This window comes from Penicillium verrucosum (assembly GCF_028828655.1).
Source record: "Penicillium verrucosum strain IBT 35672 chromosome Unknown utg000001l_segment0_segment0, whole genome shotgun sequence".
Lineage (NCBI taxonomy): Eukaryota > Fungi > Ascomycota > Eurotiomycetes > Eurotiales > Aspergillaceae > Penicillium > Penicillium verrucosum.
In genome coordinates, this window is record NW_026643210.1 from 8,772,787 (window position 1) to 8,796,215 (window position 23,429).

The 23,429-nt window shown below is 48.7% G+C and overlaps 7 protein-coding genes across 7 annotated transcripts; 4 read left to right on the forward strand and 3 right to left on the reverse strand.

Annotated features, from left to right (window-relative positions):
- Positions 1 to 178: 178 nt before the first annotated feature.
- N7516_003145 (dicarboxylic amino acid permease agtA) lies at positions 179 to 2,106 on the reverse strand (the record flags this gene model as incomplete). The annotated part of the gene is made up of 5 exons (XM_057215865.1): positions 179 to 1,508; positions 1,558 to 1,718; positions 1,768 to 1,774; positions 1,841 to 1,898; positions 1,947 to 2,106. The coding sequence occupies 5 exons, from the start codon at positions 2,104 to 2,106 to the stop codon at positions 179 to 181; spliced, it is 1,716 nt and encodes a 571-aa protein (XP_057077748.1).
- Positions 2,107 to 5,735: 3,629 nt separating this feature from the next.
- N7516_003146 (uncharacterized protein) lies at positions 5,736 to 6,887 on the forward strand (the record flags this gene model as incomplete). The annotated part of the gene is made up of 1 exon (XM_057215866.1): positions 5,736 to 6,887. The coding sequence occupies one exon, from the start codon at positions 5,736 to 5,738 to the stop codon at positions 6,885 to 6,887; it is 1,152 nt and encodes a 383-aa protein (XP_057077749.1).
- A 1,782-nt stretch (positions 6,888 to 8,669) lies between these two features.
- Positions 8,670 to 9,201, forward strand: N7516_003147 (uncharacterized protein; the record flags this gene model as incomplete). The annotated part of the gene is made up of 2 exons (XM_057215867.1): positions 8,670 to 8,915; positions 8,992 to 9,201. 2 exons carry the CDS (start codon positions 8,670 to 8,672, stop codon positions 9,199 to 9,201), a joined length of 456 nt encoding a protein of 151 aa, XP_057077750.1.
- A 1,147-nt stretch (positions 9,202 to 10,348) lies between these two features.
- On the forward strand, positions 10,349 to 12,128 carry N7516_003148 (HoxN/HupN/NixA family nickel/cobalt transporter; the record flags this gene model as incomplete). Its single annotated transcript, XM_057215868.1, has 7 exons — positions 10,349 to 10,564; positions 10,616 to 10,626; positions 10,696 to 10,768; positions 10,823 to 10,908; positions 10,959 to 11,237; positions 11,299 to 11,444; positions 11,503 to 12,128. 7 exons carry the CDS (start codon positions 10,349 to 10,351, stop codon positions 12,126 to 12,128), a joined length of 1,437 nt encoding a protein of 478 aa, XP_057077751.1.
- A 1,947-nt stretch (positions 12,129 to 14,075) lies between these two features.
- N7516_003149 (uncharacterized protein) lies at positions 14,076 to 14,306 on the reverse strand (the record flags this gene model as incomplete). The annotated part of the gene is made up of 1 exon (XM_057215869.1): positions 14,076 to 14,306. The coding sequence occupies one exon, from the start codon at positions 14,304 to 14,306 to the stop codon at positions 14,076 to 14,078; it is 231 nt and encodes a 76-aa protein (XP_057077752.1).
- Positions 14,307 to 16,126: 1,820 nt separating this feature from the next.
- On the forward strand, positions 16,127 to 18,118 carry N7516_003150 (type-X family DNA polymerase; the record flags this gene model as incomplete). Its single annotated transcript, XM_057215870.1, has 1 exon — positions 16,127 to 18,118. One exon carries the CDS (start codon positions 16,127 to 16,129, stop codon positions 18,116 to 18,118), a length of 1,992 nt encoding a protein of 663 aa, XP_057077753.1.
- A 494-nt stretch (positions 18,119 to 18,612) lies between these two features.
- On the reverse strand, positions 18,613 to 22,800 carry N7516_003151 (aminophospholipid-translocating P4-type ATPase DRS2; the record flags this gene model as incomplete). The annotated part of the gene is made up of 3 exons (XM_057215871.1): positions 18,613 to 19,461; positions 19,513 to 19,816; positions 19,871 to 22,800. The coding sequence occupies 3 exons, from the start codon at positions 22,798 to 22,800 to the stop codon at positions 18,613 to 18,615; spliced, it is 4,083 nt and encodes a 1,360-aa protein (XP_057077754.1).
- Positions 22,801 to 23,429: the final 629 nt, after the last annotated feature.

The window sequence follows — 23,429 nt, forward strand, 5'->3', positions numbered from 1 at the left end:
ATGGGTTTTTTTTCTGTTAGAACCAAGGGCAAAATAATCATAGGCCAAAAATTCATTTCTCGTAATTGAAATATCAATATCTAAAGGTAAAGGAAGATATTAGCGGCCCGTCGATGTAGAAAACGACAACCTAAATAGCGCTCAATTTCCACAACAAGATCTAGACATAGAACTCGCATCAGAAAAGCCAAGAGACAAATTTCTGGTAGAACCAGCTTGCGTCGTTATTCTTCTCTGCCTCGGCCTCCTTTCTGGCGAGATACAACGCCTCCTCACGATCAATCTCGTCCTTGCCAGTGAAGAGATCAGCTGTCATGGGGTCAACGCCCTTGCAGCCGGTCGCGAACTTATACCCAAAGATCATGATGAGGTACAGGGGGATACCAAGGTAAGCAGTAATGAAGTTCTTGTAGTCGAAGTTTCCGTATGTTTTGGGGTTGTGGATGAAAACGTCGAAGTTCTTAGTGAAAGCGATGAGGATGCAGAATCCCAGAGCGAAGTATGAGCCCGCAATACCAAGGGGAGCCTTGTAGGCCAAGCTTTCCTCGGGAATACCCTGGGCTTTGCGCGCGCGCACGAAGTAGATGTGAGTGACCAAGATGGAGATCCAGGTGAGGAGACCGAAGATGGTGACAAGGTTCACGAAGTACTTGAACACAGTTTTGGAGTCACTGCTGACGTTCATGTAGCCCAGCAAGGCGATCACGGCCGAGATAGCTAGTGCGGGGACGGGAACGCCGCGTCGGTCAGTGCGAGCGAAGATCTTGGGGGCTTTGCCTTCGCGGGCCAGGCCGTAGATTGTACGGGTGGCGATGTACAGATCGGAGTTTGCTGCTGAGAAGACGAAGAGAAGGATGCAGGCGTTCAGGATGTGGGATAGGACCGGGATGGCGGCCAGCTCGACGGCGACGACGAAGGGCGAAGCTGCGGCTGAGCCCTTCTTCGTGTTATCGTCTGAAAGAGCGAAGAGGAGACTTGGGGAGTTGTATGGAACAAGTGTGCCAACTAGAAGCACGCTCGTGACATAGAAGACCAGGATTCGGTAGAAGGTCAATTTGATGGCGCGAGGGATTGTCTTGCGAGGGTTCTGTGCCTCGCCGACTGTCACTCCGACCAGCTCAGTACCCAAGTAGGCAAAGGTAGCGGACACCATCGTGGACCAGAAAGCCAAGAATCGACCGGGTGCTCCCTCCATCTTGTAATGGTTGAAAGCACCTGGGGTCTTCCAGTAGCGGAAACCCTTACGGTCATGGTCCGGTCCACCACCAAGCATGAGAATGAAGGATAGGAGGATGATGCCGAGGATGACAACGACTTTGAAGGAGGACAACCAGAACTCGAATTCACCAAAGAACTTCACACCGAAGTAATTGATGGCGACGACAGTTACCAGGAAGATGGTAATCCATACTCCAGCGTTTACCTTCTCTGTAGGTATCCAATATGATATGACCAGAGCACCTGCAGTCATTTGATTTGGCGATAGAATGATATATTTGAACCAGTATCTAGATTCGTGTGAGCGAGATCATATCGAGGTGAATGGATAATACGTACGTATAACCGAGTGTAAAGCCAAGTGCAGGGTCAACAAATCGGACGGCGTAACCAGTGAAACCAGAGGGCAATGGCAACCAAGCCGCCATCTCTCCAAGAGCGCACATAACCAGGAAAACGATGAAACCAACCCAAGCATATGAAATAAGAATTGCACCGGGCTATTCAAGTTAGTAAGGTTCTCGAGTCAATTCCGGTGTATGCACTCACGCCAGCCCTGAACGAAATATTGTTAGCTTTGGATCTCGGGATAAAATGTCTAGCGCAACCCAACGTCACCTACTTTGCAAGAGCTTCTCCCGTTCCAATGATCAAACCAGTACCAATAGCACCACCGATGGCTATCCACTGTCAGCACGTGCTCGTGTCCAACCAAGAACTGCACCTACCAATCATAGTAATATGTCTCGCCTTGAGCGCACGCTGCAACTCGACATGGTTGGGGTCATTCAGGCCACTCTGAGCCCCTTGCTCAATCTTGCCATCCTCACTAAACTCCCTTGTGACAGCGTGGTCCGGGTATTCCTCGGCCTTGATAGACTTCTCCATTGTGTGTTCGACGCGCAGAGGTTTGCGCTGACGGGGAAAAAGCCCAGATTAGAGATAAATGTATTCCCAGATGTAAGACCAAGAAAACGGGGGTGAGGAGGGATTAAATGGAAAGCTAAGAGCGGAAAGTACACAGCCCTGGATAAAGATAAGCTAGAGGCTTGAGGGAAATCCAATCGAAAGATACGAGACCTTGGGGAAGACCTCGGGACTAGCTTAGCCAAGGCTTTTTTTTTTCATGGGGTAACATAATTTAAAACACCTCAGACCACACACATATATACACACACGGCTTACTTGGTTTTGGATTATTCCTGAAAGGGGTTGGCTGCTTAGGGTTTCCGGGGAGTACTGGGACAACAAGGCTGTTTATGATAGGGCTGTGTTTCTGATTTTTGATAAGGCTATCGGTCCCCTCGAATACAGGGATTTTGCAGATATATAATGGAGGTAATCACTGTCTACAGATATACTCTCTCCCTGTATCAGATATGTTCAATTATCAAAGCTTGAAATGTAACAGATACTACTCCGTACTCCAACCAAGGGAACATCAAAGCAAAGCGGAGACTACGGGCGATTATAGGGATCATGGTCACATAACTCTCTCATTGGCTATGCCTTACAGCCTATTTTATCACCGCCTTCTTGAAGTAAGGTCTCTTTTATGTTTACACCTATTCACAGGTTACTAGATCTTCTTTTTTGGATGTTCTTCTTAGGGTCTTTCTAGTTGTCTTTCTAGTCGTCTGTTCTAAGGCATTATAAGGCATCATCTAGGTTCAATATTGCTGCTACATATGTAACTACATAACTAATTCCGAGGTTAGTTTTTGTAAAGCGGTTGTGGGTCTAAGTTACTGCTAGGCGATATAAACCAATGAGGGAGTTATGTGACGGTGACCCTATAATCGCCCGTAGGAGAACATTGGCGCCAAGGTCGGACACTATGGGCCTCTGCGGGGAGCGCTTCTCATCGGCATTCGCCGGAGAATTTTAGGTTGCCCCATTCCCCCAGATTTTCGTTGCTATGAACCTTGGAAGCTTTTTAGCCGTGCATATTGATATTGATGGTTATAATTACAATGTGTACTTGTTTGACAGAGCCGATGTCGATCCAAAAAGACAGAAAAACACAAAAAGCAACAAAACCACATATATTTTGACTCAGCCACCCGACTGATAGCCCCATTCGCAATAAAGGGCCCTTATCAAGCCCAACCCTAAACAGTATGTGTAGCCATCCATCGCCAAGACGGAATTTCACCTTGGCCCGTGAACACTAAACTCAACCCGGGAGAGATGCATGTTTTTGAGGCTGGGCATCTGTGCCAAGACCATTCGCGTATGGTGCAGCCAATCCTTATCTCTCTTGGCAGGTGCCCGGATGCTCAGCGTGGCCTGCTCGTAATCTATAGGGTAGGTTTTGGCTAGGGGTTGACGTAGAATATTTTTCTGGAAGGTTTTTGGGTTGTGGCGAGGACTTGGTTGAATCGCTCCCGTGGCTTTGGTCGGTCAGGGCGAAGATACCACGAGGCGTCAGGGCGTGGAGTTTCCTCGATCTCTACTCCGTGGTCCGTGCCTACAAAGTATATTCAATACATACTCCATAATTTCGCCGAAGATGTTGATCTTTTTGTCTTCGTCGATTCTTTGACTCTGCCTCTGTCGATAAAGAGTGGAGATTCCCAGCCCAAATAGCAAATGTTCAATCAGTTGCGCCAGTTTTTGAACTCTCCCGTGCACCGGCGAATGTTCTGATGGGTATCTAGGTATAACTCTGAGACAAGGTCCGACGAAGGAGAAACCACCTAGGCTGGTATCGAATTTGGAGCAGTGTTAGCAGGAAAGCCTGGGACAGCTCCCCTTGTTGGGCTTTCTGGCACCGACAATTTGAATAATATGGAAAATCGGCGAGTCATCGGTATTGAATACCTGAAGCACGCATAAGACATTCTAGTCTTCAAGTGGACTCGGTTGCGACATATAGACATTCTCTTAAAGTAAGCTCACGAGGCGCTGAGGATAATGGCTGGTATTTTGGCTCGGTGATCAGCCGAAGGAACAATGATCGAGCTGAATGGTCACAAAGAAGATGTCTAACTTCAGCAGTGTAAGGTCTCAGGGACCCTCCATCCGAAGTAGACGGCCATGCCATGGAAGTAGTGCTTCCGGGGATATGATTGATACCCTAACTGAAGAAAGAATATGAGGACATCTAGAACACAGAGAAGCAGCAAGCGAAAAATATTAGAGATGCAGTAAAAGAATTTCAGTGATGGAAAGACTGAGCTAGTCATATCACATACCATGTTGGAAAGTGACACTATGATCAAGTCGGGGCCTGCTCGGGTATTCAGATAATGCCGAAGATTGTAATAAACAGAAAATCGCGCTTGCTGGGGGTTCATTCAGGATAATGGAGCAAATTAAGCTCAATTTAAGTGATGGCGATATGATCTAGAGCATGCATAGGTGACGTGGAAGACGATAGCCCCCAACCAACAACACATCTACAAGCCAATCGGGCTTTAGTTGGGGTCACACCGACAGAGAGAAAGAGCCTCGTGAGAATCAGGCAGAATTCAGCCTCATGAATATGCCCGAAGAATCCAATCTACCGGTTAGATAGGTTATTCATTCGTCCACAATCAAGAATCACAGATGCAGGTTGCGACCCACAGCGCTTTGATCCACGACTAGCAACGTGGCTCTCGAAAGGCGAATTCATGTTACCTTATGAGTACTCATATTTGAGGGGGTGTGTAGCCACTATATGCAGGTCTAGCGCAGTTAGCTTGAGAGAACAAAGGATTTGGCTGGGTTCTGCCTCTCACGTGTGAGAATCAGCCGCTGTGTTTAGCCTCGTGGGAGCGACGCATATCCCAGGTTGGGTGTAGCCTATGTAGGACTCGAATTGGGGGGGGGTCGTATTTTACTTAACTAGGTGACACCACCGAGAAGACGTGCACAATGGCGACCCCTGTCACTCGTCAGAGTAGAGTCCATGCTACATAATACCGTGTAGGTATGCGGTGACTGAGGAAAACGAGCCAGTCAACATCTCATAATATCCGCTGTTACTTCGAAGCTAGTGCAAGCTACCGTTATCAAAGCAGGTGCCTGTAAATACGTCCGAAGCTAGCAGCTAGAAGACAATCTCAGCCTGTCAATGAAAGTCAACGTTACCAACACTCTGGATGGTGGAAATGTGATTGAGGTGCTTCGGTGGGGGCCATTTTGGTCTACAAATCCAATGTCTTGAAAATGTGCTGTGGCGTGCATAAGTCTGTTAGGGCAGCGATCAATAGAGGTCGTTTATTGGGCAATGAACGCCGCAGCGGTTACAAGTATTTTTATATTTTTGGTCGCGCTGATCGGAGGATTGTGATTCGTGCAATGAAGGTGAAATTTACTATCATTAGAAATATGAAATAGTAGTTAATTTGACTGTTTTCCTTGTTAAGACTTGAAGAGATGCGGGGGAATTGATGGTTGATTCTCCTGTCGTCCCCTATATCAGGGTCCGGTGGCAGTCGAACACCTAGAACCATTCAATTTCCAACTCTTCAACCAAAAAAAAAGGGGTTTCCCCTGATTTGTATATCTCAGATCAATTGATCAACATCATGGGTGTTATGCGTCTCCCTCGCCCAACGGGCATCTATGTCCCCAATTCACCAAGAACCCTCACCAATGAAATGATCTCTCCACCACTCTCTCCCGAATTCAGCTTCGATTCCGAGACCGTCACACCATCTCTCCTCCCAGCTCTAGAATACATCTCTACCAAACTCCAACAAAGAATGATGCACGTCACCCTCCTCATCGGCCGTGGAAAGCCCTACCCGACCGGCCAACCCTCCGACCTAATGATCATCCCCATCCACCCAATCGAGCCGCAAGCATGGCGAGTACTTGAACGGGCCATCTTCAAAGGCTCGAGGAAATTCTCACTCGGCTCCAGCTGGACTGACGCCATCAGCCGCAGCCAGTATGAGCGCCAGACAAACGATCACCTCGTCAAGCAATCCATCCTCCAAAACGAAGTCATCTTCAGTCAGGAGGGTCTAACTCTCCTGAACATGGACCGTATCTACATCTTCAAGCGTCGCATGTGTATCCTTTCTACCCGCCCCTTCTCCCGCGACGACGAACAGTCAATGTCATCCTGCATCCGCCTACTCCACCGCATCGTGAAGGATTTCTCCGGTCGCCCCTTCAGCAAAGCTTTCTTCCACCGCGTATATGAACAGCTCGATGTCCCGGATGAGCAGCTCACTGCCGTCGCTGTTGCGTACAAGAATTTCCACAACGAGGACGCTATCATTCTTCCTGTCCAGGTAAAAGCTCAAGCTCCAGTTCCAGTTCCAGTTCCAGCGCCAGCACCAGTTCCGGCCAAAGTCGAGCCCATTGTTCCAGTCAAAGTTGCAGCAAAGGTCCAGGCCAAAGTTCAAGCAAAGGTTCAAGCGAAAGTCCAACCCAAAGCTGCTGAGCGAGTCATTTTGAAGCCCAAGGCCGATCCCATCCCTATCCGGGTGAAAGCCGAACGCCCTCGTGAAGTGAAGAGATCGCCCATCCAGACTGTGCGCGGTCGGAGACAGCCTCCACCGTCGAAGATGCGAGGCCACAATAAGCGTGGGCCTAAGACGCCTCTTTCGGCGTCGGATGTTACTCCAATCACGCGGAATGAGTGGAATATTCTTGTCAGCCAGGATATTCGTGTGCAGCCTAAGGTTACCAAGTGGGTTCCGTCACCGACTGTGTTGGCCGCAGCTTGAACTTGCTTTTTGGGATCGGTTGATACACAAAACAATTCACTGTTATGTCTATAACAAACCGCCAGACCTTGTCGGAAGGACTGGATCTCGCTCACGGCTCACATACCATCCCCTAGACTTGTTGGAGTTTGGTTGAGCTGGACCATGAAGACACAGACGAGAACTACATCTAGCCCGTGTTGCTAGGTTATCCCCATGTCTTCCCCGTATCTGATTCCATCAATGTTGGGCCTTTACAGGCCATTTTGGTGAAGGACAGATTGACCTTGACATACCGGGTGCAAGAAAGGACCCGGTCCCTGGACTGGTGCCAAGGACCCCTTGGTACCTTAATGATGATATTATAATGATTTCAAAAGCTTCTAATCATGGATGGATCTTGGCAGGAAATTTCAAAATTTGTGAGATTCAATCCAAGGTGTATATAGTTCACTTCTTTGAAGACATTCATACAAAATTTTAATGATCCTATCAAAAAATATCACAAGGGGAGGACTACAGTAACCCTCCCCCTCCGGCTATAGTTACTGACTACAACATTGTAGACCGCCCACAAAGCCAACCCAACTCACCAAATGGACTGGGTCTGGGGCCCACCCCACGCTTCGGCCCGGGCCATGGGCCCCCATTATGAACCAAACAATATAAATATGCCAATTTATCGTAGCTATATAATTCATTCACTTTTTCCTGTTTGGAATTACGAAGCTATACCGAAATATTCTTTCTCTTCTTCTTAAAAGATAGACGAAGTATAAAGGAGAGAGGTGAGACGATCCAGAGGCTCTGGCGCCTAGGGGCGTTCTTTACGAACCCACCGTCACAGTTGCTGCCCTATTATCTAGGTCAAAACAGCCTATTTCGGCGACCTTCCATGACGTATCGGGAGTTGCCATTGCTCTACTGGGCCCTGCTGGTCCCGGGGGTCCGGGTGGCCCTAGGGGTCCTGTGGGACCTGTAGATCGTTCCCTTGCTATAGCTCCCGCTACGGCCTGCTCGATCATGGCTGCTAAGTAATCACACTGTTGGGGGAGAAACCCGCGGAGTTTTGATTATTGTCAGCCATGCTTGCTGTGTCTGGGATGGCTTGGGACTGGGACTCTGCTCTTCTTCTTGCGAGATGTCTTTGAAGCAAGGGTTGAAACTGCTTTCGACTTTGTCCCTGTCCTATGTGACTTCGTGATGTTTGTCTCCGCGTTGTTGCCCGTTCGGAAGGCGGTTCAAGCTCAGTGCCTGGCGGATCACTGACCGGTGAACTTGGAGGGTGTCGAGTGATCTCGACGTGGGTGCTCTCCCGTGGGGGAACACTAGGAGCAATGGGTTGAATGGTTACCAAGTCAGTGGAGGTCTGTGGGACGGGAACAGGATTGGCCTGTACCACAGTGGTAACAACTTGGGTCGTTTCCTGAACTTGGTTCGTTTCCTGGGTGGTTTCCCCTGGAGGGATTGTTGGAGCAGTGGGCTAGACTACCGTAGTCACAACCTGGGTGGTGTCGTGGGTGGTCTCCTGTGGAGGGACACTTAGAGCAGTGGGCTGGACCATAGTGGTCACAACCTGGGTGGTCTCCTGTGGAGGGACACTAGGAACGGTTGTGCGTACCCTCCGCTCGCGTGGAGCCTTTCTACCGAGTGGTTTTGAAGGCTCGGAATCATTTGGGCGGAGTGGCGGGGGATGAAGGAGGAAGAATTTAAGAAGTCGATTGTGGCCTTATGTAGTGCCGACCTATCTATGGGCCAATCACTTGGATAAGGGTCTTCTGACTTCAGTAGTGTTGGGCAATTATGCTCGGTGGTCAGGAAATCGATCCTCGACTTGGTGTCGGAGTCAAATTCGTCGGCCCACGGCTCGGCAAAGTGAATGTAGCTATTCAACTGATTTGCCAAGCGTACTGCACTTTGGAGTTTTCGGTCTATCCGTTTAAGATGGATGAGTGGCTTTTGGAACCCGGCCTCTCGGAGGACTGGCCCCGAGGGGTGTCCCAGTTGAGTTTTGAGTTGGAAAAAGTTTTGTTCAGGGAACCCTCTGAGGTGATCTCAGGACATGCTACCAAACTTGGTACAGATTGATGTGATGAGTAGAGATGATGAATTAACTATGTAGCAGGGGCGTATGCTTTATGCCCGATTCAACATTAACGGTACTTTGATTGTACGAGCGTCAGATATCTTTGATTTCAAGAAGAAGAACCAAGAGGGATTTGACCTCTTCATACGCTACTACAACTGCGAACCCGAAGATACGGCCCGTCCTGTCGAAAATTCTCCATCTCCCACGATCATCATCGGCCGTACCTCGCAAGTCCAGAATTGTTAAGATCCCAATCACGCCATTCTCCGTATCGGAGAACGTCCCCCACGCGGATTAGAACGGAGTTTCTAGCATTATTAGTGTTATTTCGTGGAGACAGGTGTGAACGGCCGCTTAATCGTGGAGAAGAATTCGAATGGAGCAGGGCGAGGTTGTTCAGTAGCTGGTTACGAGTATCCCATAGCTAAATTGACTGTGCTTCAGCTTTGTGAGCGGGTCGTGCACGGAGCCATTGCGGTTCGAAGGCTGAAATAAGAGAAGGCCTCTAGCAGGGGCGTAAGTAGATACCTCAGGAAGCTTCCGGCAACGAACGTGCCATTTGGCCCCGCTTAAACTCGGCGACCGGTACGGGCGACTATAGGGCTCACATCACATCTTCTTGAAGTAAGGTCTCTTTTACACCTATATACTTCATAATGGTACGAGCATAGACTAATATCTTACTAGATCTTCTTTTTTGCATATTCTTCTTAGGGTCTTTCTAGTGGTCTTTCTAGTGGTCTTTCTAGATGTCTCTTTATATATCTATTCTAACGCATTATAAGGCATCGTCTGGGTTCAATATTACTACTAACTATATAACTGGGTCTAAGTTACTGCCAGGCAATATAAACCAATGAGAGAGTTATGTGACGGTGATCCCTATAATCGCCCGTAGACCGGCGACAGCTACGCACCCAATCACAGACACGGGAAATGATTTATAGTGGGTGTCGAACGTTTAAAAATTAAAGTATTGAAGCCATTAGCACACGAGAATCCAAGCTGTGAATAATCCTTGGAGGTTTCTTATCAGCATATCAGCATCGGAAATCGCCGCTACTCTACATAGCACACAACATCGTGGGATTTTGGATGGGCTGTGGATATTCATGACATCTCGAACACTCCGTGATTCGGCTAAATCATGCAGAATCCTCCATGTGCACATACGGGAAGGGAAGGGTTGCCCGAAAGGACATTCTCAGGCTTGAATATAGCTTGGCAGAACCGGGACTTGGCGGGGTTATCTCAAAGTTTAAGAGCTGCAAGCGGATAACTAGGAACCCCTCTTCTGTTCCTTTTTTTTTTATAGTCTTTTAAAGATCATCTCTTTATATATTCGAGAGAAATTTAGATATTGTTACAGAAATTTGGTCTGACGATATTCATTATGTCGGCATTCAATGAGCCCACACTGCCCGCAGATATAGACTCGCGCAGTCTAGACAACGACCGCAAATGGAGTCTGCAGCCTCTTCTTCGCAGTGCGGAGCGCTCGCATAGCAAGATGCCCGGTATTAGGAAGATCCCTCTTCGCGCCATTGGAATTATTGCATTTATTGCCTTGTTGAATATTATAGTTTGGGTGGCGGCGGCTATTGTGCTGGTATGTTTCGATATAGGTTGCCATTGGATTGATTCGCTAATACTTCTATAGAGTTACCATCCGTGAGTCTTCATTGTTGGATATTCTATAATTTGATATTCATGCCATATACTAAATTCTATGAAATACAGTTCGCTGGTCTCTACAGCTGCCCTAGCCTATTCTCTTGGATTGAGACATGCATTCGATGCAGATCACATTTCTGTATGTCGAATCCAGCCTGGAAAAAGATCAAATTATTAACAATGCTGTCGGTAGGCTATTGATCTAATGACCAGAAGACTCCTGGCAACGGGTCAAAAGCCCGTCACCGTAGGCACGTTCTTCTCGCTTGGTCACTCAACGTGAGTGCAGTAACCTCATTCTATATCAAATCAAATCTAACCCTGTCTAGAATCGTGATTATCACATCTATTGTCGTCGCAGCTACAGCAGCAGCAGTCTCTGATCGCTTTGACAGCTTCAGCACCGTCGGTGGAATCATTGGTACCTCCGTCAGCGCTGCCTTCCTGATCCTGCTTGGTCTTATGAATGCATACATATTGTATAAACTCATCAAGCAGATGCAAAAGGTCTTCAGTCTCCCCGAGGGCCATGAAGATGAAGCGTGGAAGATCGAGGGTGGAGGAATCCTTTTCTCAGTCTTGAAGAAAATGTTCAAATTGATTGACCGGTATGTTCTTTGGTCAAGCTATTGATGTTTTGCATGTCTGACAAACGTTTCTATTGTTTAGCCCATGGAAGATGTATCCCCTCGGAATTCTGTTCGGTCTTGGCTTCGACACCTCCTCCGAGATCGCTCTACTTGGAATCTCATCTATTGAAGCAGCAAAGGGAACATCCTTCTGGGTGATTCTCATTCTCCCGGCTCTATTCACAGGTCAGTGTCCTCATATACGAGCCCATAATTTCCCTCCTTCAGCTCTAACACCTCCCAGCCGGTATGTGTCTCCTCGACACAATCGACGGAGCCTTGATGTTCTCCCTCTACATCCAACCAGCGGCCAACTTCCTGCCGCAAAAGCCAACAAGCACCATCTCAGACACCTCGTCAACAGCCACCGATCCAGATGAGCTTCCGCAATCACACAACAACCACCGCGACCCAGTTGCATTCCTGTACTACTCAATCGTGCTGACTACACTAACCGTCATCGTGGCGATTGTGATTGGCGTGATCCAGCTGCTCACTCTCATCCTGAATGTCACAGATGCCAAAGGCAAGTTTTGGGATGGCGTCCAGGTCGCTGGTGACTACTACGATGCTATTGGCGGCGGTATATGTGGTTGCTTTATTGTATTCGGTTTGCTGAGCGTTGTAGTCTACAAGCCATGGCGCAGGTGGATGGATCAGAGACATAGGAAGAATGTCATCAATGATGTGGAGAGGTACAGAGATGATGTTTCTCCTGATGAGGCTCCTGATGCTAGTGTTATTGTGACTGAGACGACCGGTCATACTCAGCACGACGGTACAGCTACTAGGGTGGCTGGGAAGGGGGGTTCGTCGCGCATTGTTATCAAGGAGACCGGTGAGCTGAGACTTGAAGACCACATCGTGTAGCTGTTGCTATATCCTAGCTAGTATAATCTAGTGATAATCTTGATGCAAGTGTTCTTAATATCTATCTATCCCTTGTGATGTAGACTCTACAGGTGCATGCACCCAAGTAAGCACCTTCCAAAGCTGGACTACCTGAAGGTGAACCTTCCAAGCTTGGAAGCGGAAGGCTCTGGAAGGCTCTGGGGTTACCTAGGTACCCTGGCCGCTTCCCTTTTGGGATCAATCCGTCACCTAACGTAGTTTCCTGGAGGTGCGAAAGGCTCTGGAAGACTCTGGAAGGCTGTGGGGTTTACCTAGGTACCCTGGCTCCTTCCCTTTTGGGATCAATCTCGTGCAGTTTCCCCAAGATCCTGAAGCCATTGGAAAAGGTATAAATACCCCCTCCCCCCCCAATTTCTTTCTCTTTTTTTTTCCTCCTTCACATCTCTTCTTTTCTCTGGTTTTCCACCTTCCACTTTTCAAGGTCTCACCTTGCACCTTCCACCTTCCACCTTCCACCTTCCACCATGGTCACCTTCCACCTTCCACCGTGACCCCATCCACCATGGATCTTCTATCTTGGTCATACATCATGACCTTCCATCATGACCTTCCATCATGACCCCCATCTACCATGGACCTTCTACCTTGGACCCATCCAATATGGACTTGCCATCTCTCTCATGCCTTAGGACATGCACCTTCCACCATGGTCACCTTCCACCATGACCCTATCCACCATGGACCTTCCATCTTGGTCATGCATCATGGAAGGTGTCATGCATCATGACCTTCCATCATGACCCCCATCTGCCATGGACCTTCTACCTTGGACCCATCCAATATGGACTTGCCATCTCTCTCATGCCTTGGGACATGCACTTCTAGTATGATCACCATGAACCTTCCAACTTTGACTTGTCCAAACAAGGCCTTCTGCCATGGGCCTTCCACCATGACCACACCCACCTAGGTCATCCAGCATGTCCTTACATCATGGCCATCCACCGAGACCACTTTGAACTATAAACATTTCCTGTGACGTCCCACTATTCCTCTTAGGAGACAAAACTTGCTGACTAGTTTCTAGTAACGTTCATATGTTCATACCCTAGCCACCTCAATCAACTATCTCAATCAGCCACCCATTTGAATCAACCATCCTCTTCAATCATTCATCCACCTCGCTCACCCATCTACTTCAAGCAACTATCCACCTCGCTCAACTACTTCAATCAACAATCGACTTCGGTCATCCATCCACTTCAATCCACCTTGCTCAACCATCCACTTCAATCAACCACTCACTTCGATCATCCATCCACTTCAAACAACTATCTACTTCAACCACCCATCCATTTCAAGCAACTATCCACCTCGCTCAACTACTTCAATCAACAATCGACTTCGGTCATCCATCCACTTCAATCCACCTTGCTCAACCATCCACTTCAATCAACCACTCACTTCGATCATCCATCCACTTCAAACAACTATCTACTTCAACCACCCATCCATTTCAAGCAACTATCCACCTCGCTCAACTACTTCAATCAACAATCGACTTCGGTCATCCATCCACTTCAATCCACCTTGCTCAACCATCCACTTCAATCAACCACTCACTTCAATCAACCATCCACTTCAATCAATCACTCACTTCGATCATCCATCCATTTCAAGCAACTATCCACCTCGCTCAACTATCCACTTCAATCAACTATCCAATTCAATCATCAAATTCAACCTCCAAATTCAATCCCAACCAGTCTGACCGTGGCGGGCTTCGGCTTCAGGGCAATCGGCAGACTAGTTGCAACTACCTCGACCACCCCCCGTCAACCACTTCAATCAACAACATCGTCCAGTCTGATCGTGGCGGGCTTCGGCTTCAGGACAATCGGCAGACTGGTTGCAACCACTTCGATCCTCCATCCCTCCTCGATCCTCCACCTCGACCACCCTCCGTCAACCTCCACCTCCAAATCCAATCCCAACCAGTCTGGCTGTGGCGGGCTTCGGCTTCAGGACAATCGGCAGACTGGTTGCAACCACTTCGATCCTCCATCCCACCTCGATCATCCATCCTCCACATCGACCATCTACTTCAATCTCAACCAGTCTGACCGTGGCGGGCTTCGGCTTCAGGACAATCGGCAGACTCGTTGCAACCGCTTCGATCCTCCATCCTACCTCCATCCTCCACCTCCAAATTCAATTCCAACCGGTCTGACCGTGGCGGGCTTCGCTTCAGGACAATCGGCAGACTAGTGACAACCACTTCGATCCTTCATCCGCCCTCGATCCTCCATCCGTCGCTTGAAACATCTACCTCGACCCTCCATCAACCTCGAGCCTCCGTCAATCTCAACCACCCAATTCAATCCCGACCAGTCTGACCGTGGCGGGCTTCATAGCTTCAGGACAATCGGCAGACTCAGTCGGTTACAACCACTTCGATAACCCCCTGTCAACCACTTCATCAACGACTTCAATCAACAACATCCTCCAGTCTGACCGTGGCGGGCTCCGGCTTCAGGACAATCGGCAGACTGGTGACAACCACTTCGATCATCTACCCACCGCTTCAACTATCTACCTCAACCATCCACTTCAATCCCGACGAGTCTGACCGTGGCGGGCTTCGGCTTCAGGACAATCGGCAGACTGGTCACAACTTCCTCGATCGATCATTCATCCCCTTCGATCCTCCACCTCGTTCGTCGACGAAGTCGTTCAATCCCAACCAGTCTGACCGTGGCGGGCTTCGGCTTCAGGACAATCGGTAGACTAGTTGCAACCACTTTGATTATCGACCTCCTCCACTTTGATCCACAATCGACCTCGATCATCCACTTCAATCCCAACCAGTCTCACCGTGGCGGGTTTCACCACAATCGCAAGACTGGTCGACTGAGTCAATGATACACTTCAAATATCCGTAACCTTCGCGGTCAGCCCTACAACAACACGTGTTTATCAATCCTTTTGATTGAACTTCTCCTTACCGGGTGTCCTCATATCCCAACCCAACAACCATCATGTGTCGTCTGCTCCTTCCTCTTCTCACGACAATGGCAATCAAGACATCGATATCAATATCGGACCCAACACCACTTCAATAAACAGAAGCTCAAGCCAAAACCTCATCACTTGTTCCAAAGCCCAGTAACTGGACTCATACAGGCTCATTCTCGCCAGCCAAAATCCAAAATCCCAACCATCATGGCATCAACTTAGCCTACCACAGAATCAACATCTACAGCCAAAAACCACAAGCTAAATCTTCCACATATCTGCTACAGGCTCAGCTGGTATTGCAGGTTGCACACACAATTGGGCTTTCCAGGATCCATATATCTACGCAGCAGGGTTGGACGCGGGGTCCTGCTTCATTTCCTACATTTGATGATTTTTTTTTTACATTCTTCCAAGCTTATGGAGATGTGTTCACGAAAAGAAGGGGAAAAAAGATTACAAATCACACCATATCTCATACCTCCATAGCACTTTGTTCTCACAGGACACTTCATAGAAAGCAAATCAACAAGGAAATTTCATGGCCGTTGTTTAATTTCATCTTGATAACAAGTTAGGTTCCAAGTAATTGATCAGTACGGACTTTTCCTTCCAAGGTTAGGTGTTTAACTTAGGTCCAATATCAACTGAGGTTATGCGTATTATTTTAACTTTGGGGCTTCCGCACTCTTTATACCTAACTAGGTATAGTTCAGTGCCTTAGGTGTCATATCTATGACGTCAATCCCAGATGTCTCCCAGATGTCTCCCGAGATCTCACTCAAATCAACGTCCTAGCATAACTTCAGCCAATGTCAAAATGAGATGAGATGAATGTGCCTGTACACTATTGAATATTCAAGTGGTCTGTCTCACATGCTCGCTTTGAAACCAATGTTTGTCTTAAACCATCAACGCCAGCAAAATAATGACTCGATGAGCACGCTCCTTGTCCCTTCACGCATATATGATGATTTCATATCATAGATCTATCAACGACCATGATTGCCGATCCCACCTCTTCTTTGGGGGACAAGACAAAACATGTCTCCATATTCTCATCACAACCACCCATCTTCATTTTGCCAATGCATCTCTCCCTGGAGGAACTGGATGAGGTTGAAGGCCGACTGATAGATTATGGTGGGAGATTGACCTACGACATTGCCGAAGCTGGCCTCGTTCTGGGGAAAGTCGGGCGCGCGAAGCGTGCAGCGCTGGAACTGCGCACCCGCGGTGCCTGGACAGAGGAGCTCGTACCCAGCTCAGCTACTAAATTGACTAGCGGTGGCGCGGAGCCCCCTATTAAACGCAGGCGCACGGATCAGTACGATGGGACCAAGGATGTGCCCGTTGAGATTATTGATCTTAGTACTGAGTCTGAGAACGAGGATGGAGCTACGAATCGACATGACCTTTCAAAGCACTCAATTCCAGAGAAAAAGGCAGACGCAATTGAAAATGGAGTCACTGTTCTAAAGCTCGAGTGGATGGATACCTCTATCACATCCGGAAAATGTGTATCTCAAGAGCCATTCGTTGTCTACCGTGGGCGAAAGATCCGCTCTCCTCCTCCCGCCACAAAGGCAGAATATAAGCAAGACTTCCTTCAACAAAAGTCAAATCAAATCATCGAGCGTGCAAAACAAGATGCTGGTTTACCAACACCACGAGCTCCCCCTCCGGAGCATATCCACGCACGACGCTCAAAAGAACCTCCCGATGGACCTTCCCAGCGCCCCCGACCAACGCTATATCGCCAAACGACCTCCGAACACGAAAAAGAGGAAGCCAACCCACCGCCACAACCAGACTGGGTCCGGGACCATATCTCATTCGCATGTCTACGCTCAGCACCCTTACACCCTCCAAACGAAGACTTCATCTCACAACTCGTGAAAATAAGAAAAATCCGCGAACTTACCCTCGACGAGATCGGCGTGCGTGCTTATAGCACCTCCATTGCAGCATTGGCAGCATACCCACATCCCATCCAACGACCGAGCGAGGTCCTCGCTTTACCAGGATGCAACGCTAAAATCGCAGACTTATTCGCGCAGTTCCAGCAGCACGGTGACTGCGACCACACCGATGATGACGGTAACGTCGCCGCTGCTGATGCACTAGAGACAGATCCCATGCTCCGTGTTCTGAACTCGTTCTATCAGATCTGGGGCGTTGGAGCGAAGACCGCGCGCGAATTCTACCAGCGCGGCTGGCGCGATCTCGATGATATCGTCGAGCATGGATGGAATACTCTTTCGCGGGTACAGCAGATTGGAGTGAAATTCTACGAAGAGTTCCAGGAAGGCGTCCCCCGTTCTGAGAGCGAGGTTATTGCTACTGTTATCCGTGATCATGCTGGCCGTGTCCGGCCGGAAGACGGAGGTGGACATGGTATTGAGTGTGTGATTGTTGGCGGATATCGTCGTGGGAAGGAACTCAGTGGCGATGTTGATGTTGTATTGTCTCATCGTGATGATTCCGTGACTCGGAATCTGGTTGTCGATGTTGTTGCGAGTCTTGAGGCGGAAAGGTATATCACTCATACGCTGTCTTTGCATTTGACTTCTTCGTTGCGTGAGCAGCAGACGTCGCCTTTTGATGGTGATGATACGAGGAAATTTGATACTTTGGATAAGGCACTGGTTGTCTGGCAAGATCCGCATTTCGATGCGACTACGGGGGATAATGGACATAAGGGGAAGAATCCGAATATTCATCGTCGTGTTGATATTATCATATCGCCTTGGCGAACGGTTGGTTGTGCGGTACTTGGATGGTCTGGTGACTTGACTTTTCAGAGAGATTTACGGCGGTATGCGAAGAAGGCACGCGCGTGGAGGTTTGATTCGAGTGGTGTGCGAGACCGAAGCACTGGAAGGCAGGTCGACCTGGAAGATGATGGACAGACCTTGGAGGAGAGGGAGAAACTTGTGATGGAGGGATTGGGGGTAGGTTGGAGACCACCAGAAGAGCGGTGCTCGAGATAGAAACTGGCCAGGGTCGTGGCTGAAAGAGGTGGTATATTCTCCAGGGCTGGATATATGGATTGTCTAAAAGGTCATCGAATGTAAAAGAAAACCCACATATATTAGCGATGTATACTGTTGTTTATATATCAAACACGCATATAGCTTCAAGTCACCCAACCGGGTAGAGGTTGTATACCCAACTACCACCAAACTAGGTGCTACGTGATTTATGATTATGAAAAAGAAACGGAAGTAAACGGAAGTCACTGAATCATGTCATGTTCAAGTTTCACAAGACTCAGCTACAGCCACATCAGGCAAACAGGAAAAAAAAAGAAGTAATATGTCATAGCCTCCTATAAGGACGACCCGGAGAAAAGGAAAAGAGCATAAGGTACACAAAGATACAAATCTACTAACCTTTAGTAGGGATGCATACGAAGAAAACCAGAACACAACAAACCGCCACTTGCAAATGCACAATGCATAATCAACCCACAGCGAATCAATCATCACGCCATGGGCCTAGAGCTAGCCATCTCACCATACCGTCCACGACTCCGGGTAGTATCGTAAGCATTGAGAACACGCATCTGGCCGCCATCGTCAGCCTGCGAGAAGGCGTAGCCGCGCTGCTTGCGCATGCGCTGGACCTGGCGGACCTTCCGGATCGCTTTTTGGAACTGCTCCATGCGTGGACGGTAGTCTTGGACGTTGTATTTCTGGATTTCCTGGACGTGGTGGTATTGTTGTGGGTAGTACATACGCTTAGCGTACTTCCAGGCATAATCACGTAGAAGACATATACAGGGCAGGACAATGGCCATGAGGTAAAAGATGGGGGACTTGAAGAGCATAGGGATGGTGCCGTAGTATTCTTGCGAGAAGCCCAAAGCCGGGGCGGCGTAGCCATATGCCGGGAGGAAAATGAGCCACAGCGCCATTGAGCCTGGGATGGCAATGAAAGTGTATTTGGTCCAGATGTTGGTGATCAGAGCGGCTTTGCCGAGGACGGTACCCAGCACGGCGGTGTACAGAGATTCGCCCCAGACCCAGTGGCCAGCGACATGGCCGTCTGCCATGGGAAGGTCCCAGTAGTAGAGCAACTGAGAGACAATGTAGAGGATGAGGGAGTGGAAAAATCCATTCAGAATCCAGGCCCAGAAGCTGTGCTTCTTGAAGAAGACGCCTCTCTGGCCCAGCTGGTACATTTGTGGGTAGCGGTCTAGCAATCGGGCGGAGATGTACTGGTCAAAGATTCCCATTGCGAATGGAGGTAGGACGGTGAAGAGCACGTTGTAGAAGGAGAGCGTCCAAGATTCGTAGATAACCTCTCCGGAGAATGCGTTTTGGAAAGAATACTGTAGTAAGTCAGATACCACTCCAAAATAATCCATCAAGGTCGAACTTACCCAGAATTGAGTCATGTAGAGCGTAATATTCTTATAGTAGGAGTAAAGAATGACTCGACTGATACGAGAATAGCTCCACGCTCCGTGAACCAAAAGCAACTTCCGAAGGAACCGGAACTGGCCAATTGCGACATCAGCAGATCGTGCGGCTTGAAGACCTTCGACACCGCTGATACCGACTCCGACATGAGCGGCTTGAATCATGGACACATCATTGGCACCGTCGCCAATAGCCAAGAGAAGAGCCTTCTTGTGGCGTTTGACAAGCTTGACGACCAAAGCCTTTTGAAGGGGAGAGACCCGACTAGAAAACATGTTAGAACGGAAATAAGAGCCTCCACGATTTAATGGCACTTACCAGCAAACAACGGCTTTGCAAATAACAGCCAGATCCAAGAAGAGCTTCTCCATATCTTTCTCCAAAGCAAAAGTCAACGATCGCCCGTCGATTACCAGAGCCAAAGGTTCAGTGTCCCCAGAGACAATTTGGCTCTGCACGGCGTCCATTTTCTTTTGTAGGCTATCACGAGTGGCTTCTGACGTCTCCTCGTTGATGATGAGAAGCGTCATGTCTTCCGAGATGAGTTTACAGGACATGCCGATGTTGATTGCAGTCTCCTGTCGATCACCAGTCAAGACCCAAATCTTGATGCCTGCAGTCTGGAGAGTGTGGATAGTATCCGGAACACCATCCTGCAAGCGATCCTCAATAGCTGTGGCGCCAAGAAGATAGAAATCCTTTTCGATCAGCTCGGCCGCTTTGTCCAGTTCATCCGCACGATTGCCGTCAACAGTGGTAGAGGCTTTGTCATAGATCTGGTGCCATTGCTGGAACTCGCTTTCTGGGACTTCCCGCATAGCCAGACACAATGTCCGTAGACCATCCGAGGCATACTCCTCCAGGTGCTGAAGAGTTGGTTCCACGGTAGGGTTATCGGGATGCAACCGCTCAAGAATGACCGTGTCAGCACCCTTACAGTAGACGCGGACCTTCCCATCAGGACACCGGAAGATAGTGGACATTCTTTTTCTAGTAGAGTTGAACTCGCACACTGCTAGCAGTTCGTATTCAAGCTCCTGCCCTCCAGTCTCAAAGATCACCGATCTCGGTTTTCGGTTGGTGAATCGGAAACCCAGCGACGCGGCCCCATCCACCAAGGCTCCCTCGTCCGGCGATGCTGCTTGGTACTTGATCACATTTGGGTCATCGGCGTTTCGCTCCGGAATAACAGTGTGACAGGTGGCAAGGAGAGTGAGAAATTCGCGAATAGCGTTCTGGCTTGGGTGCGATTGAAGGTTCCCTCGGAGTGTTTTGAAGTCATGGATACCAAATTCGGCGCCATCCTCCACGGCGGCACGTCGATCTTCGGGGACGTCATCTCCATATTGAATACCCGCAATACTAACTTGTTTAAACTCCATCATGTTGCAGGTAAGGGTACCTGTTTTGTCGGAGAAGATGTACTCAATTTGACCAAGTTCTTCGACAAGAGAGGATGTGCGGCAGATGGCCGGGGTATCGGTTTTATCGTAGTAAATGTCGAGGTCGGAGTTGATGAGGAAGGCCTGGAAGTATTTGACGATTTCAATGGTGACGAAGAGGGAGATCGGAACCAAATTCGAATAGAGCACCCAGTACGTGAAAATGTCCATAAAGAACTGCTTTACCATTTTGACCGACCCATAGTTGAGGTACGCAAGTTGTGAAGACTTGGTTTTCCGAATAGCGAGATCACCGACAGAACTGATGACACTCAGAATGATGAGAATGCTGACAAGCATCAGAATCTGAATGTTGACTGTTCGTTCCACAGCTGTCCGCTTGATTGGCGTTGCTGTCGCATTTCGCATCAGTTTTGTCTCGTGGCCACTAAAAACCACAATGCCATGAATCCAGGGAGTGTTGCGCAGCGTTGCACCACGAAGTAGGAGTTGATCAGGAGCCAATGGTAATTCTTTCTCGCCGCCTCCAGCATTCATAGTCAAGGTGGCTTCGTAAGTATACAGACTGCTATTTGGCTGTTCTGATCGAACGCGTCCACTCAGACGACTCAAATCACTGGGACTGACCAGGTGTGCAGTCTCTGGAATGGCTTGCTTGATTTTGAGATTGGTCTCGCCGTCCAAGTTTGCCGTCTCAATGTAGCATAGACCTTCAGGCTCAGATGATGCCAGCAGTACCAAGTCGGCTGGAAAAGGCTGCTCGGACTCAACCCGAACTATGTCCCCGACCACAACATCCACCCATTTTGCATCGTGGAACGAAGATCCCTTGAGAACTTGTGTTTTGGAGTAATTCAGTCCTCTGTCCGACATTCTCCGTTTATAGTCCTCCACCAATTCCTTGATCGCCGACACAGCCAAGACGATAGCCAGCGGAACGATAGTTGTGAACTTATTCGTTGGTGACACATTTGGGATTTGTTGTAGAACTGCGGTAAACAAGAAGAACAGGTTGGCGTATTTAGAGAATTGCTCGAAGAGGAATTTGGGGATAAAGGTAAAGATATTGTACTTGGCCGTCGATACAAAGTTGTTGACGAACCTGTGGGTGGAATTGGCGGGTGGGTTGTTGAGCTGAATCAAGCGCGGGCCCAGTGTCGCGGGATCAACCTTGCGTGCAAAGATATTAAGGTCAGACGCGTGGAACTTCTTGCGTTGCTTCGGTGGCGGCGCCGGAGAAGCATCGCTACCGACTGTCGCCCTTCTTGCGCTTGACTCCGTCAACGGGAGATCCATTTCCGAATATTGCGATGACCCCATGCCAAACATATATTTCGCCCTGCCCATCAATCCACCCCCGAGTCCGAGGACGCTATTGCGCTCATTTGCCTTGCGGACGTGGTGTGAACTGGCAATTCGGTCTTCGTCCGCGTCGAGATCATAATAACCGGAATGCCCATCGTCGAAGTCATCTAAAGAGTACCGCCGATAATTGTCCAGTCCGGAGGTCTGGGAGTAGGTTCGATCTCGTGTACCGCTGGAGTAGGGATCATTTGAATGGAGACCGGGGTTGACAGGCGGATGCGCCGGTCCAGAAGCGGGCGGCATGTGCTGTGTTGCGCCCTGTTGTGCGCCAGAGCCAACAAAATTATCGTAGGAGACAGAAGGGCGCGGCTGTGTTTGGGCATACGGTTGTTCGGAGTCGTCAATGTTGTAGCGTTCTAATAGGTGTTGGTCGTTCACGGGAGGTCCTTGGCCGGTGCTATACATAGGTCCGGAATCCAGCAGCAGGTCGTCATCGCGGCCAGCGGCTGGATGCGACCCAGGAGGCCTACCGCTGGCCATGATGCCGCGGGGAAGCTGACAGCCTCAGTGTTGTAGCGCAGTAACAATGCCCCTGAGGCATTAATCGCTAGGCCACGTCGACAGAAAGGGCACTGCTATATCCGTCGAAAGCAGGAATGATGGGAAACGAGGTATGGCGAACAAGTGACAGATTTGAGGGGACTTGGACTGGAAAAATGTGGGAATAAGGTGAGAATGAAGTCCAAGGGTGGCTTAGCGGGTGAAGGCAGCAATTAAGCTATGTTGATTTGATACGCGGGTAGGCGGTAAAGCGCTTCACAACAATCAAAGAGATCGAATCTTTGGAATGGGATATATACTCTAATTATTATTTATAGAGTGATTGTATAGTTTTAAACCATCTTAATCTCTATACTATGATAAAAATGCACTTCTAATCATTGGCCGCCTCCAGTCTACAACGAATTGAGCTAAGAATAGGGGGCTCTTGGCAGCCGGAAATATATTAACCACTTGGTTTGGAGTATGGAGTACGGAGTACATATAAAATGTCCTAACATTGGTTCCACTTTAAAGATAGATATCTCTAAAGATACGTTGTACGTTGATTGGAGAAGAGGAAAAAGGAGGTTTTTTTTAACATTTACAATCTAGGAAGAGTGGTTTAG